The 17,282-nt window shown below is 48.1% G+C and overlaps 1 protein-coding gene and 1 non-coding gene across 3 annotated transcripts; both read right to left on the bottom strand.

Annotated features, from left to right (window-relative positions):
- Positions 1–4,679: 4,679 nt before the first annotated feature.
- trnag-ucc (transfer RNA glycine (anticodon UCC)) lies at positions 4,680–4,751 on the bottom strand. The gene has a single exon. It is a non-coding gene; the product is annotated as a tRNA-Gly (tRNA).
- A 914-nt stretch (positions 4,752–5,665) lies between these two features.
- On the bottom strand, positions 5,666–17,150 carry sin3b (SIN3 transcription regulator family member B). Of its 2 annotated transcripts, XM_023818556.2 has the most exons (20): positions 16,711–17,150; positions 15,686–15,792; positions 15,314–15,467; positions 14,623–14,967; positions 14,326–14,472; positions 13,798–13,920; positions 11,669–11,770; positions 11,451–11,540; positions 11,229–11,347; positions 10,610–10,820; positions 9,877–9,993; positions 9,213–9,451; positions 8,841–9,024; positions 7,921–8,614; positions 7,504–7,673; positions 7,216–7,389; positions 6,994–7,086; positions 6,774–6,865; positions 6,237–6,435; positions 5,666–5,935 (listed from the first exon to the last, which is right to left on the bottom strand). In XM_023818556.2, the coding sequence occupies exons 1-20, from the start codon at positions 16,816–16,818 to the stop codon at positions 5,702–5,704; spliced, it is 3,702 nt and encodes a 1,233-aa protein (XP_023674324.2). In that variant the 5' UTR covers positions 16,819–17,150; the 3' UTR covers positions 5,666–5,701. The 2 variants fall into 2 exon arrangements, with proteins under 2 accessions (XP_023674324.2, XP_023674325.2); XM_023818557.2 differs by lacking the exon at positions 11,669–11,770.
- Between the last annotated feature and the right edge of the window lie 132 nt (positions 17,151–17,282).

The raw sequence follows: 17,282 nt of genomic DNA, 5'->3' as shown, positions 1-17,282 counted from the left end.
AAAGGAGTTAATATCAATCTTAAGACCTGGTTTCTAAACAGCGAATTGTGCCCTGCTAAAACGTTTGCTGATTTTATGCACTTTCACCTTTTTCTACAAGAATATTGGAAATTAATTATGATTCGTAATATGAGCTAAGTCTGTTCCAAATTATGTGGCTGCCATACTGGAATTTGGTCAATTTTACCAAAAACGTTGTTCCATAGACATGATACTGTGGTCCTCGGATTCTTGCATATAAACAGCATTAGATAATCTAGTCCAACGATTGTCAACCCGTGGGTCGAGACCCAAATTTGGGTCGCGCAAAGTTCTGAAATGGTCGCGAGGCAGAGCTGGAAAAGTAAACATTTTAAAACCATGAAGCTCCTATGCTGATCCACGATCAGATTTCCCGTCCCCAATCCTTGAATAAATCTATATAAACGACTAACCAAGCCAAGAAACCAAACCATAGATTCTTAATTTAAAATTCACTGGCACATCCAAACAGATTTGTGCTATAGGCATTGATTGGCGTAAATTGCAGACTGTACAGCGTGCTTGATCATAGCGTTAATTTAAACCTATACTTAATATAAGGTCTAGTGATGTGGTTATCCGTTACTTCCTTACTACAAAGTACTCGGCAATCCAGAATTCGTTACTTAATACTCGTTACCCAATACTCGTTACCACTTGGGTTGGCTATGCATACAATAACGAATTATGCTACCTATACAACACTGTAGTCCGTAAGCCTACAGTGCTTAGCAGCGTCGCGTTAGTGTGGGTAATTTGACGCATCATGCTATTGCTGGTTGTAAGAACTGCAATCACGATTGTTTTCTCAAAATTGAGTGTCAAGATGCATGGCGCACGGAAGGCAAAGGAGAGCGGGATGCCAGGAGCCGGGAAAGAAACGGGGTTTTAATAAAAAGGCAATGCAAACGCAGACTGACAATACAATGACCAGACTGGGGAACCAAACTGAAACACGGACTAAATACACTGAACTAATGACAGCAACAGGAAACAGCTGGTGAACACGGGGAATCCACACGCGGTTATCAAGGGGGCGTGGCACACGAGATCGTATGAGCGGGTCATGACATTGAGAGCCTATATAAAAAATTTGGCAAACTGAATGTAGATAAGAAAGAAAAATCTATATATAGACTTATCATGCAGACAGTCAACACAAATGTGCTGTCAAGATGCTATTATCTATTTATTATAGTTTTGAACAAAGATCGTGGTTGTTAAGGAACATTTGCACTTTTTCAGCTGACAGAAATATAATGGATATCGGTACCGCAGTCGGTAGTCATTCAGTTGATGACTGTATCGTTAGTCGGTACTTTCAGTCGGATAGTGGAAACGGGTTTATCGAGTGATTACTCAAGATGGCAGGAACCTGGAGGCAAGTCTCAGGCTAGACCAGGGGTACCCAATATGTCGTTCGCAAAGGTAGTCTGGGTAGATTGTATGGCATAAAAAAAACAGGATGGATGACGAGTTCAGCCGCTCCAGTTGCTGCAAGACTCTAGAAAGTTACCGAGTCGCCTACTTAGCCTCCAGTTTATTTGTACTAAACTTAAGAAAGAAAGTGTATAAAATTATTGGGGGAGCAGGACCAAGTAAGAAGCCAAAAACCTACCACTTCCATACGGAATGGGAGGAGGACTTTTTCCACCGTGTCATATTCGAAGTGCGTTTGCCTCATCTGTCAGCCGACCATTGCTATTCCGAAGAAGGGAAATGTGTAAAAACTACGACATTAACTTCCGTCCGAAAAGCGAGCTGAGAAAGAGAAAGGTGAAGGAACTAAAATCCCAGTGCAATTAAAAAATACTTTCTTACTTTCTTAAAATTAATAATAATAATACTCAATATTCTTATACATAAATATATAGTAGGTAGATAATTTTGACTTGGTCATGTATAAGTAGCTCGCAAGCTGAAAAAGTGTGGGCACCCCTGGGCTAGACAGAACCCCCCGTGCACCATACAACATGCAGGCAATGAGCGCAGGCTTCAGATAATGGAAACCAGCAGCAACTGCATGCCAGCCAGAACTGCCGCAAACAACAGTCTGCAAGGCGAGTGCCGATTGGGCGGTTTGATCAGTCATTTCGTTACTGTCAGCAACGAATCCTTGAACGGCTGAATACTCGTAACGATTCGTTACAGCCTGGTATTCGTTACTTACGTACTCATTACTACTCAAATCTACACCACTAATAAGGTCGCGACTGATCGAGCTGGCGTGGTGAAAAATGGGTCGCGGTGCAAAAAAGGCCGAGAACCACTAGCCTAGTCAGTTCAGAAATGTATAAACCAGAAAGAAAATGTCATGGAGTTTAACGTGTCAACCTTTTAGTTGTATTGGTAAACGTCACGTGAGCACCAAACCACAAGCAGCGGTTTCTCCATTCATGCGCCTCTCAGTGGAAACGCGGTTACGTGTAGCTAAGACAGAGGAAAAGCATGCTTGAAAGAAACACGGATAGCAAAGATTTAAATAAACTACTTTTCATAATATAGCCACTACAAAGGAAATTGAATAGTAGCCTACATCATTACCCGCTTTTACTCATCTTCGGACAGGTTGTAAAGTGACATGAAAAGAGCGGCAATAAATGCGTCAACAGTGAATTTTCAACTCAGTTCTTCTGTATATTTTATTGGTTTTATTGGTAGCATAGAAATCGACTCGTGAAGCCCCAAACCGAATACTTCAAAGGAAAATACAGATGCAGATATATTAAAGGAAATAAAAATGCGTTTTGTAGTCTACATTTACAAACAGAAAAAGAGCTAGATTTAACTAAACCATTGCACTAGATAAATAAGAACTGAACATCAACATTATTTTGGCAACGATTTGTAAATGTTACTATAATAAAGGTTAAAGCTTTTCCAATTTCCTGCAAAGCCAACTCCGAAGAGCACGTTAAAAAATCGTTTGTGCAGAAACGCCAGGTTTCCTTCTCATTCAAGAGAGTTATTTTATCTGTGACTACGGGGTGAGGAGAGGGTGTATTTTCAGAAATAAATTACCCGCTGCGATCATTCTTAAAGGAAATGGTAAGGGGAGGGGGATCCAGCATATGAACCCAGTAGGTGGGACGAGAAAGTCAACCCGGTCGCTCTTTATACCCGGTGACCCAAAATGCGAACAGGAGGAGGGAGGATTAGGTAAATTAACGAATTCCTCCTATTCTTTATTCGGCTTTAAAATATAAAACGTTTCTGTTCCTGAAGGCGGTGCGTCAAGTGTGATTACGTGATGCAGATACGGCACCTTCTACACGGATTAAAAATAAGTTTTAATTTACGGATAACACTGGACGCGACAACACAGGATGACCCCGGGGTACGTAATCAAGATGCTTTACCGGCTGAATGTACTGGGGCGCAGTCCTCAGACAGCAGATTCATCTCAGGTAATCGTGGTAAAATAGTCAGCCTGAAGATTTTTTTTGCGTTCAATGACCAGCTGCACGTAGAGAAATCGCCCGTTATAAAGCGTCTAGCGCAGGATTCGAAAGTGAGAGGGATCCATCACGCCTGCTGTCTGCCCCAATAGTGCGTCCGCGCCATGCTAAAGCACGCCAGGGTGGACGCAAGACTACAAATAATCGACAACGGATTAAAATGCATTAATTCAAGTTTTAATCAAACAAGACTTTTCAAACCGTTGGTGCATGGCCTTATCTGCTGTCCTGCTTTAACAACATGTATCATAATCATTGGCTATGGATAGCGTCTTTTGTGTATAAAACTAATGAGAATTGTTTTTGATATAGTCCAGAACTGTGTTATTCGTGCATACGAATAAAAATAAAACAATGCTTGTTTCCTGTATGTAATCAGTGCGATGTGTATTATTTCAGGGTGTTTGTGTTTGGAGCGTAAATTAATAAAACAGATCGCTTTTTCTTATATGCTATTGTTACTTCAGACCCGGGAAATGTGAAAGGACCGTGACTCGCGCGCTGCGCAGTTACCATGGTTTCGGTGTTGGCGCACAGAAAAGAGCCCGTGTTATTTATCTTCGACTGCAAGAAACCACGGTCCTCCACACACTCCTTTGTTGATCAAAATAATTTCCTACAAGTCCACACGATTGCAGCAATATCACAGCCCTAAGTAGGCCTGGTTACCACCAAACGTCATCACCAGCTGGCTGTATCTCTCGCTCACGAACCTTTTGTTGCCGTCCTGCGCAGGCCCACTGACGTGCAACTTTGATACCACATCAAAAGGAACAGCCACTGCTGGGTAAATGTATTAGCGCGTGAAGATTTAGGATGCTCGGGGTATTAAACATATTCATTTTCTGTGATATGCTATAAATCCGCTTACAAAGAAAGGACATGGAACATCCGTAAAAACTATAAGCTCGTAAATGGAAAAAGCAAACAGTACAAAGGAGCATATGCAAAAAAGTGTGAATAAAACGTACCCGCGGTGATAATATACGCAACTGACTTATGGAACCTCTCCTGCCACCGCCTAGAAATTTAGAGCTATTCAAATGTAAAATGTCGGAAACACTGACACCATGTGGTGTTTCAAGCGAATATGTGGCGGGATTAGCATAAAATTAAGAAATATAAATGCACAAACAGTTTCAAGGAATTGATTTGGCGCTGAATACCGTATCTTAGAATTTCCGTGAGACAAAATTCCACTGCGTTGGCCGGGAATCGAACCCGGGTCAACTGCTTGGAAGGCAGCTATGCTAACCACTATACCACCAACGCTACACAGAAATCACAGTCAGGTCGGCCCTACAGTACATGACAATGCAAAAAAAAAAAACTCGTGACAAGGGCTCCTGGTACCTTTATTAATAGAATTAACAAATATTCTAGATGGGGAGATTGGACGTGTATGTGTGGCTTTTCCCACAGTCTTTCCCAAGATCGACATAGCAGAAGATGCTTTCCTTGGCGATAAAAGGACCACGGAATAGATTAAGAAGTTTACAGATGTTTATTTCGTGGTGACTCCTACATGATAAGGAAATGTTTTACATTCTTTTCCAACACTGACATTTTTTTTTCCAAGTTTAATGTGTAAAGTTACACCAGCATCTGAGAACAGGCCAAAATCATCGATATACATTATACCGGCATAAAAACTAATCTGTAGACACAGTGGACACAAGCAGTCTGAAGATTAATTTAGCTACAAGAAAGAAAAAAAAAAAAGACAGAACAAAAAAATTGAAATAATGGATGCACTGGCTGCCAGGAAAATGGCTCAGTAGAGAATCATGTTCTGTGTATATATTGTATATATATGTATGTTTACATATATTTATGTCTGCATTAGTATACTGTACAAAGCTCAGCCTGTATGCTTTCATGGAACATCCCTCCCAGTATAAACATATACAAATATAAACAGCACACACCCAGCCTCTCGAAGCTAAAACGATGCTGGACGTTTAAAGAGTCTCACGTATCCCAATCCTCCAACGAACGGCAAGACAGGTCTCTCCTTGTGTCGCACCACTTGTGAGGTGGATGTTAAAGTGGGCAAACAAACTGCTGAACGCACGTCCTTCAGAATGTGTGTGTGTGTGTGTGTTTGTCAGAGAGTTTGCATGGCACACAGTCAGGCACTGCCGGTCAAGCTGGGCCCGGTTAGTCCTTCCCCACCCTCCCCCCCCCCCACCACCACCACCCTCATAGCACGTGGGGGAGGGTTAAGGGGAGGCAGGAGGCTTGCTGCTGTAGCACACCTGGTACCGGTTGACGGGTAAACCATTGACCTGGCGGGTGACACAGCTGGTCTTACAGGGGATCATGTCCTCCTCGTCGTCGCCCATGAGCCAGTCGGCGACAGCGCGCTCCGCCGCCGGTGTCACGTGCTCCGACAGCCAGCCCTGGTGCCACCTGTCAAACCTGCCATGTTGGGAACGAGCCACGCTGTGCTGCAACTGTGGATCAGCGAAAGAAGAGACCTGAGAAGAGACCTCAGCACCAATCAGGGGACCCACATCACAGACATCTCTTTTATAGCTAAATATTACTTTTATTTAGCAGTGCCAGAGAGAGGGTCAGACAGTCCAGGGGGGCTAAGGGGCTTGTCCCAAAGCAAGAATAAGAATCTGGCTTAAGGGCACAACAGCAGGTACCCAGCTGAAGCTTGATCCATTTGGTCACACGTCTTCGCCTGCTGAAGCCACGATGCCGGCCATGTTCATGATCAACCCCCCTTTTCCCAGAAGCACAACGTACCTTGCGAGCTTTGACGAGGGCACCGCGCCGGTACATGTAGTCCTCCGAGTTCATGACGAACACCATCTTGTGCGTGTGCAGCTTAAAGCGGCAATCCAAGCTGCCGGCACTCTCCACGCCCAGCTGGCGGCGCCACTCGCGGCGAGAGCGCATGGCCTCCATCTGCCGCAGCTGCCAGCGCCGGAAGCGGCGCAGGTTCCTGTGGGGGGGGGGGGGGGGGGGTGGGAGCAGACCGGACGTCGGGCCAGTGTCAACAGCGGACAAGGCTATCCTTGCAGATGGCATGTTACTGCAACGTCCACAAGATCTAATCTGCAGAAACTCAGGAGTACATCCCCAGACCGCCACCCGGGAATTAGGCCTCTAACCTTTTGTTTACATTTGCCCCTTAACCATTGTACCTCTTCCAGTCCTTGCAAACCCCCATGGATTTAAAGAGTAGCGACCAACAGCGGATTAAATGAAATGTCAACACTGGTGTAGCGGGAACAGAGCAAGCATGCAGACAGTGATGGAGGTCTGTGCTGAGGGTCACACCTGGGCAGGAAGACCGGTTTGAAGCAGTATCCTTCCATCTGAGAGCACACCGACTCGGACCCGACAAACTGCTCCATGTAATTGGACAGGTACTGTGCAAGGATACGAGGCGGAGGCGGGGGCAGGGGTGGGGGAGAGAAATCAGTCTTCTGCTTTCCATTCATAGCTTTACTTTATCCAGCTTTCTGCCCCAGACATGTGAATTTCAGGCAAGTGGTACCTGCACATCCAGCGGGTCGTCGCCCTGGGCCTCCTCCGTGTCCAGAAGCTCAATCGTCAAGGTCACCTGACCTTTGCTTTGAATGAACATAACCTGCAGCAGGAATGGGAACCAGGCAAAGCATCATGAGAGATGTAACGGTCAGCCTACAAGCTCCATGTAAATGTATGTTCAGCTTTAAAACGACCACGACTACAGCCGCTTCTTCTGCAGATGCTCTACCTTGAAGCAGTTTTCATCAGCCATGACCCGCTCGGCCTTCCACTGGTAGCTGGTCTCCCATGCAGCCCGCACGCACTGCGAGGACAGGTTGCCCCCAGCGGCACCCCTCTTACGCTCAGCAAGGTAAAGCTCCACTACCTGCAGGCAAACCTCGTCGCTGACGAGGTGCTGCAGCTGTGGGCCGCAAGGACACCAAGAACTTAGACCTGGGGCTTCTGTACCACTGAGGAAACTCCTCCATGAAATCAACTGAACAGAAGCAGATTGAGAAGCAGGACCACATCCCACCTGTCTGATGGTGTTCTGGATGAGCTTGTCAATGGTGAAGCCGATGTAGGCATGGATGGTGAACATCTCACGCAGCGTGTCCTCGTACTGCGTCGAGTCCAGGTTACCGTCCAGCAGGCTGCGCACCATGTCCAGGAAGGCGGGGTAGTATTCCTCGAGCTCCACCTCACCTGTGTGACATCACAGATATGGCTCTGAAACCCAAAAGCGCATTTGCTAACCCGCATAACCCACTTGCATTGGGTTACTCTAATGCTTCCCAGTTGGTTAAACTGCAGGGAACTGGGAGGAAGCAAAAATATGAACTGACTGGTCCCTATGTACCAGATTGAGAAATGCTAGTTCTAGGAGTTGTGGGATTCTCCTGGTTTTGGATAAGGCAGCAAGGTTTTCAATGGGGGGGGGGGGGGGGCTTACTAGGCTGTTTGAGGCGTAGCTCCATGGCAAGGTCGGTGGCCTTGTCCCGCCGGCCATCGGCCAGCAGCAGCCTCTCACGCTCCTTCTCGGCGCGGCGCTCCAGCAGCTGTCGCTCGGCCTGCCGGTACACGCGGAGCAGCCGCGAGCACAGGGTCTGGTGCAGCCGCAGGAAGAAGTACCAGTTGTTGTTGACAAAGAACAGGTTGTAGACGTCGTCTAGCTCTTTCTGGTGCTCCGCCTCCGGATCACACAGGTCCAGCTTCTCGCCGCTACTGGCAGTCGGGGCGGCTGGACCAGGCTCGGCGCCATGCGGCGAGGTGCAACGTCGCCTCCGAGAGTCCCCATTGAGCTGGGGTCCGGCCCCAGTGCCCGCCCCTCCCGGGGCTCCGCCCCCACCCTCCTCGGTGTCCGCCTCCTCATCCGTCCACTCTTCCGTCTCGCTCAGCTCACCACGGCGGGCGAAGAAGAGGTCGGGCACAAAGTGCTGCATGATGCGTTTGATGTGGTCCTTGTCGTCCTTGTGGATGGTGGGCTGCCGCTTGACATGGTAGATGATCAGGGAGGCGGCGTCCTCTAGGATCTGCTTGTCCTCGTACACGAAGATCATGTGAGGCTCGCTGCTGGTGCTGCCGCCGCCCCTGTCCCTCCCCTGCTGCTGTCCGCCTCCTCCTTCCTCTGTGCTTTGCTCCTGCCGCTGTAACCCAGATCAGAAGCCTCCATGAAGTCAAAACGGCAATAGCACTCATTCTTAAAGTGATAACAAACCAACCAACCAACCAGCAAGGCGAGAGATCATTGCATGCTGCCAATCACAGACAGGTCTTAACCCAAATTCTGGCTCCCATTGGGTTAGACCTGCCATCAGCCAGGGTTTCAAAGGCTCCTTCTGTCCATCTGCCACAGCCGGGATCAGTTCTTACCTCATCGTAGACACTCTCGATCTCGTTGAGCAGGCTCTTGGACCGCAAGGCCTTGATATCATTCTGCTTGAAGTTGACACCCTGGTGGTCGAGAGATTTGAGGTAGGCCTTCTCGTACTGCTCGCGCCAGATTTTGTTGAAACCCTGCTGGGCCTCCCGCCATTCTTCTTCCTTCGCCTTCAGCCTGTGGTGAGAAAGGCGGTAGGATCATCATATCATCACTGGCTTGAGAGACATCAAGCCCCACCCCCCCTACATTACAAACTCAACTCTATGAACCCAAAGCACACCCAGTCAGGTAATGCACCATTAACTCCTGATGGTGTCATTTCACAGAGGAAAAGCGTGAACCTCTGGGCTAAGTGCTCTGACCTCTTGAGCACCACGGGCACAGCGGTGAGGGGGCTCCTCTTCAGGCCCTCGATGACCTCGGGCGCCTTGTCCCCGTAGATGCGATAGATGGCGCGCCGTTGGATGACCTCAGAAGTGCCGCCCAGACAATCGTCAAGGCGGAAGCGGTCCTGGTCCTCGGGGGACAGGCGCGACAGCTTTTTTTGCACACTCTCCAGGACCCGGATGGTGGCCAGGTTGGTCTCCAGGACCACGTCCAACTGACAGACCAGATGAGCAAGTTCAGTATGACTAATCACACAGATCAGGCATCTCCTTTCATAAAACTCAAAACCCATTTCAACAAGAATAAAAGAAATTCAATGATTAATTAAAATGAGTTAAAAAGTTTGACAATGGTTTATTTAAGCGAACTCTGTAAGAAGATCAATGATAAGATTATTCTCTCAAAATTTCCTCTGATCTCTATAAAACAGGCAAACGTGCATAGAAATGGCAACAGCATCCATACAGTAGTAGCGCGTGGGGGGAATGAAAAAGGAGACCGTTAAAGTGCGAGATAGACCGTTTAATATCTACACATCGGGTTTGCAGACTGAGCTGAATCAGAATAAACAGTCAGCATGACAGCAGCTGCCTGCCTATGTGCAAAGCAGATGGAGAGGCTTGTTAGGTAGCCGCTCACCTCGAATCGCTCGTCTTCACAGCGATGGAGCTGCTCCTCGTACGGCGTCTTCTTGGAGCTGACGAAGGTAGAGTCCTCTGACCACGACGGGAAGGACACCCACGTGTCGTTCAGCACCTGCCCTCGCATATAGAGACAGGAGCCTTAAGATGGTGATGGGGAGGCTACCCCCCCTCCCCAGCTCAGACAGCATAAAGGACAAATCGAGGAAAAGCACATGAAACCAGGGGACACCCGACATGGTGTGCATCATTTGACCTGGAAGACATAACATTCAGTGCTGTAGTCTAGGGGATCCCAAGCCTGGGTGTATGGACTCGTACTAGTCAGTATTCCACTGTGAAATGATGCGGATTTTGTCAGGCATTGGTTAATTACCAAAATAAAGGAAATATTTTCAATTATTTACAACCCCTAACGTTCACATGTCCCATTTGCATCTGAAAAAGACAAAAACTGTTAATCTTATGAAAATCGCTGATTGATCTGTTGCCCCCCCCGGTTGTTTTACTGGTCTGTAGAATTTCTGTCTCACGCAAAATGGTCTGCAGACAAAGGCTTGTGAACTCCTACTGTAGTCTACTGACAGATCCTCTCTGGCTTCAAAACACTGTCCTTAGCACCACCAGTACAACCGGCTGCCCCAGCGTCCTCCATCAACCTCGAACCCTCTGTAGGGAAGCTCCACCCTCCTCCAACCCAGGCATGACCCCTCGCAGGAGCCCCACAGTACCTCCTTGCAGATGGCCGTGCGTCCGCTGCACTTCGGCTGCTGGTAAGTCTTGGGCAGGGCTCTGTAGCTGGAGCCCAGACGCTTGCAGGAGGCATAGTCAATCTCCCTGCCGCCGCTTTCCATGTAGCGGTCCGAGAGCCCCGACAGCGAGTGAGACAGCTCCTTCTCTCCCAGGAATGACTTGAACTGAGTGTAGAGCTCCGGGAACTTCCTAGAGGTAGAGCAGGTCAGTTCATGGGTTAGAAATCAGTGCATCTGAACATGCCTACATACCCTCAAAAGTTCTAATTAACACCCCCAGACCTTCTCATGTGGATCACCTGGGGCCCCAGAGACTGCTTCCATTCATCCACTGGACTACCTGCTTCAACCAATCAACTAAGATACCAGCCCTTTTTTAGAAGTCAGTTCGCTCAGCGATGCAGAAAATGGAAATCCTGCGATATTTAGCACAGCTACTGCCAGCTAATCACTGTAATTTTTATACCTGGCAGTTGTCTTTGAGTAGGTTTCATTTTACTTGCTATGCCTTTTTTTACTCAAGCTGTGTATGTTGGAACAGGACACACTCAAATGTCTTCAGGAACCCACGAAATGCCCCTCATGTCAAAACACTCACCCCAAAAATGGCGTGACCAGCTGTAGAAGCTCTGCCCCTGATACCACCTCCTGATTGAACAGTGCAATGCAGCGCAGGAAATTCTCATATACCTCCTGGCTCTTGAACAAGCGCCGGACCTGAGCAGGGCAGACAAAGGAGGCTGTACGTGGGCAAGGAGCAGAGCGCCAAGCCAACGACATCCCAGTTCTCCTCCAGCATCTATTTTCCGCCGTTTCATACCTTGTCAAAGAACGTGAATTCCCGCAGAACTCCATGCTTTCCAACAGCAGCAAATGATTGGTCCTTAGAACAAGACAACTTCATCTTTTTCTATGGAACACAAACAACAGAAAACGTTATTTCTGTGCCTGTCAAACTAGATCACGACTTGAAATTTATAGGAGAAATTCAGAGTGTGAACATTTGAGGTTTTGAAACTCTGATGGCTCAGGTCATACCCTGGATGTAGGTGAGAGTTTGCCATCTACTGAACATGGAGGAAAAGGGCACCAAACAGCCGAAAGCAGCAGAGATGATGGATACAAACAAGGACTCATGACCTGCAAGAAGCATGGACAGGCTACAGAGGCACCCAGCACTCATTAAATTCCTCAAAACTAATTTACTCTAATAAAAAACAAACATTCTCAGTATAACTACATAGCCCGGTTGCTTTTAGAGAGCAAACATCTTCTATAGAAAATATACATATCCTGGGATGCATCCTAACCGGTGCACAATTATGCATTCACCACATGAAACAAAATGAAAGGTAATTGTCATAGCAGTGCAAATGCACATAAAGCAAATATATATTTGCACTGCCATGACAAGAAGTCGCTGTGTATTTGAACCCTCATCCAGCTAAGGTTTACCTCGTTCGCGGTATAAGGAACGAAACGAAATGTAAGGAAAACCGGAGCAATCCACACAGCAGGTAAGGCCGCGCACTCCCCCCAGGAACAGAGGGGGACCAAACACAGGTGAAGAATTCCCCAGCTTATCCACTGCATGTCTCTAAAACATAATCACTACGACAGCAAAACAGGGGCCGCAGTCCATAGCTTCCAGCCAGGCTGCGAGATTGGACTACAGCGAAAGGCTATTCTGTGGTTACTAGAAAAATGCTGCTTTCCATCTCAAAACAGATCACAGTCCAACACACAGTGATGGTGAGGACACAAGCCAAAGACAAGGACCCTACAGCAGTCCTGCAATATACCAATACTGATTATGGGGGGCTTTTTGCCGTTTCAGAAAAGGACATCAACATGAGTACCATGGGCTCCTAAAGCGCAGAATAATTTCAACCTGAAGCGTCACCCCGCAGCTGAGAAGGGGTACCCCGACATGAGGAACAAAACCGCAGGATGCAGTGGAAAAGGGCTGATCCAAGAGCTTCCACCAGCACCCAAGCGTCCCGCGAATCAGTGGTTGCTAGCGGTCATGCACCACCTCCCCGCCTAATCAGCACTAAGCTGCAGCAGACAACAGCAGAGCAGGCGAGGTGGGAACAGATTAATCCCAACCAGTAAACTGGGGTATCCCAGCAGGTAAAGCTGCTGCCTCACACTTTCCCAGCTGTGCGCTGGAAAGCGGCCCCAGAGAGAGGCACAGTGCTGACATGTTCACGACATGCGTCTCCTCCCACAGGTTAAGGACATGCAGTTCAGCTGAACGGACGCCATCCTTAAAATATAACACATTTGAAAGTAGCCTCCAGTTTAACCTGTATGGGTCAGGCTGCAAGTACACATGCAGTGTATCTGAAGGCACAGATGGGTAAACTGAGCAGAAAAGAAAAACTGCAAGCCGAGGCCAAAAAGACCCAACCTTCACCTAGACGATACTCTCAAAATAGCTGCACCTACATTTCAAGCAGCCATCTTCCAGAAAGTTCCCCCTCCCAAACCCAGAATAATTCTGCGCTCCGACAATCACGCAAGTTTTCTGCAGGCCGTATTCACGCCGACGCGCTTAACTGCTGGTTAACTGCTCCATTTGGATGAGTGTAACCAAAGCGAAGAGCCGAAATCATTCATTCAAAACCCTGCCGTTGCCCCACGGCCCGTCTGCTTGCCGTCAGGCTGATTACACCCCGTTTCCCACGTGTACATTCACAAGCTCACATTAAAACCTTCACTGGCTTCACTACTACCTTTGCTTCATCAGTATATTAATCATAACTGAACAAACAATATCTCTATAATAGAATTCAGGAACACGTTGTTTCCTTTAAACCTGAAAAAGGCACATGAACTAAAGATAATTTAAGATATTTGCCGTGTATATGAGGTACATCGTACCATCTTGCTCTCCATGACAGATTTTAGGGTGAGAGCAGAGTCTCAGCCAGTGTGCAGGACCTCCTGCCCAGCTGGCGCCAAGGGCCCGATCCTGATATTACTATCCACAGGAATCGAACCTATGATATTCTGGATATAGGCAAAGATTCCTCACCTAATGAGCCACACACCAGCTTAAATTGAGCCTACTGCTCTCAGATCTACACTGAATGTCACCAGTCACGACAGGCCAATCAAAATCAACATTTCTTTGCAAGCTGTTTTAGTAATAAAACAGGTACCTTTAGTAGCGGAGTCATGTGGGACAACAACATGGGTCTGGACCTCTTCTTGCTCTGCTTGGATAACTCCTCATCCTCCATCTTCTTCAAGTGGTCCTTGCCTGTTAGTGAGCTGCCAGTGAACTGCAGGGAAGAAAGTCACGATATCGGAGATGGAAGCGAGGCTGTCTCAGGACCGGACACGCAGGATGAAAGAACAAGGATAAGTCAAGCTGAAGCCTCACAGACAGATCCCCCACAAGTCACCAGGATGGCGCCAACAATAAAAGCCCCGCGGCACCAATTCTGAATATACTGTCGGACACACAATGCTGATCAAAGCCTTTAAAGCTTTAGTGTAGCGTTTCCCAATCCGGTCCTTGGGGACTCTCAGATAGATCTACTGGGAGCTGGAATGGAGAAAAAATATGGACTATCTGGCAGGGAACTGGGAGGGAACGAAAACATGGACTGTCTGAGTCCCTGAGGACCAGGTTGAGAAAAGCTGCCTTAGAAAAATGAAGCATGTACAGATATACCGCTACTAACTAGTGATCTCTTGGCATCTGGTAAGAACTGTCCGAACTCTGCCAGCAGGTCTTCCTGTCCCTTGAAGAGGCTGGCCACCTTGGAGAAGACCTCGTCCTCTGTCATACCACCACGGCCCCGCGCCTCCTTCACTTCTAGCTGCTCTTTCTGGAAACACACAGAACGACCCTTTACTTGAAAAATCAGACTCACTTTCGCACCGTGCAACTTCCGGATATATTTCAGACAACTTGCAAAAGACGTTATGCATTCAAAAAAAGTGAAACCAAATCTAAAAACCCGGGCGCAGACACATACTTGGTAGGTGTGTAGTATCTCCAAGAAGGATCTGTAGATTTCTGGATGGTCCAGGAAACGGTTTTTGATCTTGTTCACGTAACTAATGGCGCTGTCAAACTCCACCGGGCTGGGCTCAGAGCCTGGCGGGGAGGACGAGGAGGAAGACGGAGGATGGGACTGGCCCTCCCGGGCGGGCAGGGTCAAGGAGAGCCGGCTAGGGGGGTCCGGAGGGCTGGAGGCCGAGGGGCTGGCGTAAAGAGAGGCGGCGGCTTCTCCGTGAGCGCAGCCGTCCTCGGCAGGGGAAGACGCCGAGACCCCCCCGGCCACACCGACCGCCACTGCCCTCCCTGGGCCCGGGGAAGCCTGCATGGGGGACAAATCCAGCTTCCATCAGCACACCCCCGCAACACGAGCACCGATCGCATTACTACTGCAATCGCTGGGGCTACTTAGACTGGAGAAGTGGGTGCAGATCTTCGGCAGGAAGCAGAGTTGCTCGCTAAATAAGAAACTCTCCTGCAAACAGAGTCCTGGCCATTTTACCACGTCCCACACCCAACTCAGTAACTCCCACAACCGATACCCTACAGGAGAACCCAGACTGCATGGTGGAATGGTGCAACTTCGGTAATAACAGAAGGCGATTTAAAAACAACCGCAGTACAACACGCATTAAGACAGACAGGAAACGTGCATCGAGTTTTCCAACCTGGCCGGAGAGGGGCGACTGGAGGGACACCACCCCATTTTTGGGGACCTCTATCCGGTACCCTGGGGGTAGAAAGGCATTGAAACCCAATACGAGGTCAGGGTGACCGTGGAAGAGCTGGGACACGCGATTTATTACCCCCGGTGTATCAATGCTGTGGGTGAGAAAAAGAAAGATTGTAGTTCAAACAGAACTGCGTGTTTAGATGTGTTTCTGCGTTTAATACATATGTGTTTATGAAAAAATCTCTCACCATTTCAGGCAACTCGAGCCATCTCGGGCGTATTGGTGAAAAATTTCTAATACTTCATCGGTTTCACTTTACTTTTTTTGTTTTAAGAAAAATGCAGACAGAACAGAATAATTACATACCTTTGTGATTTGAATTCCTTCATGATGTCCAAAAATTTGTTGTATATCCCTGGATCATTCCCAAATCGTATTTTCACCTGGTCAAGGTAAGATAAGGCATCTTCTACCTAGAGTTAAAAGTAACAAGATAAGCTTGCCCGAAGTTTTAAGTTAAGAGGAACTTAACAAAAAAATTATTTAATTAATGAGTCACACAAACCGCAGCAACACAAGTCATATTACGGGACCGCTTCTGTCCAACCACACAGCAAAGACGATGTCGGAACCGAGTGCAAAACTGGAGAGAGGACAGCCGCCAATGAGGCGCAGTTTCTGCTACGACAAACCTGCCTTTTCCCAAAAGCCAAGAAGTGGCTATTCGCAGAAGATGAGTTATGCCTACATCCTTGCTGACGAGGTAGTTAATACACTTTCCTCTGCTAGTGATGACCCCTTCCCATAATTGCGCGTCAACGAGCGAACATATTTCATGCTTACATCGAAAGGGCAAGATAGGCAGTACGTGTATGTGTATGGATGTTGTCCAAGACTCTTTAACAAAGCCCTGTGCACAGAGGTAGCATCAAGCTTCAGGGGACACAGAGCCAGTCCATAGGGGGGGAAGCGGCACTGCACACACACATCGGTGTGGTGCTTTCTTTTCCAGACCGCTCCCATACTCCAAAACTAGAGCTACATCCATCAGCCCGGGGACGATGCGACAGCCCTGGGTACAGGACATCAATGACACACTGAAACATTTGAGATTGAACAGAAGTAATTCACTGGGCAGCTGCATAAAGACACAAAGTAGCATTACGCAGCCGTGTGTTAACATTATACCAGCTACACCGCAACATCGTTGCGACCGCCTATGTATATTTGGGGAGGGAGGCAATCAAAAAGGCTTGGTACTCAGCTTGATAGCTGGTACGCGCTTTTCTTTTGCTCCTCTCACTGCCGAAATGGAAGCACAAAATGGCTCTGGACACCGCAGGACTTCAACGCTTTCCCCCCTCCCCGCCCCGCTCGCCGCCACCGCTTACCTTCAGCTTCTGGAAGTGCTGCTGCTGGACCTGTTTCTGCACCACGTACGCCTTGTCCTGCACTTGGCTCATCTGCTTCATGGTGCCGTGCGTCTGTATTTTCGCCATTGTCTCTTCAGCCCCCCCCTGCTCCTCCCGCTCGGCTCCGGATTAGCCAGTTAGCTCTCCCTCGCCAGCGAGCTGAAAGAAAGCTACGGCTGCCGTTAGCTAGCCAGCTAGGGCCGAGGCGACGGCGATTTGAGTTCTATCGGGACCACTTTGTTCAAAACGCCATTCCTCGGTTAGCTACTACGTAGCTCCTCCCACGTTACTGTTTTTTCCCCAGACCCAAAGTCAGTGGGAAGTAGGTCTTAGACAATGGTTTAAAATTATTAAAAATTACTAATGAACCCCTGTCTCTTTAAATTCGGCGGCAGCCGTGCAGACTGGGCGTCCGGAAATGTACGTAAAACGGGGGAGCGCAGTGCACATGCGCATGGGCCGTAATTCCCAATTCGACCACGCATGCGCACACGGGTAAGAAATCGTCGGTCTTATCAGTCAGCTTGTCGTCCCCCCATTATCATAAATGA

This window comes from Paramormyrops kingsleyae, chromosome 21 (genome assembly GCF_048594095.1).
Source record: "Paramormyrops kingsleyae isolate MSU_618 chromosome 21, PKINGS_0.4, whole genome shotgun sequence".
NCBI classification, from domain to species: domain Eukaryota; kingdom Metazoa; phylum Chordata; class Actinopteri; order Osteoglossiformes; family Mormyridae; genus Paramormyrops; species Paramormyrops kingsleyae.
Note: the sequence above shows the minus strand (reverse complement) of the source record. Positions and strands in the feature narration are given on the sequence as shown.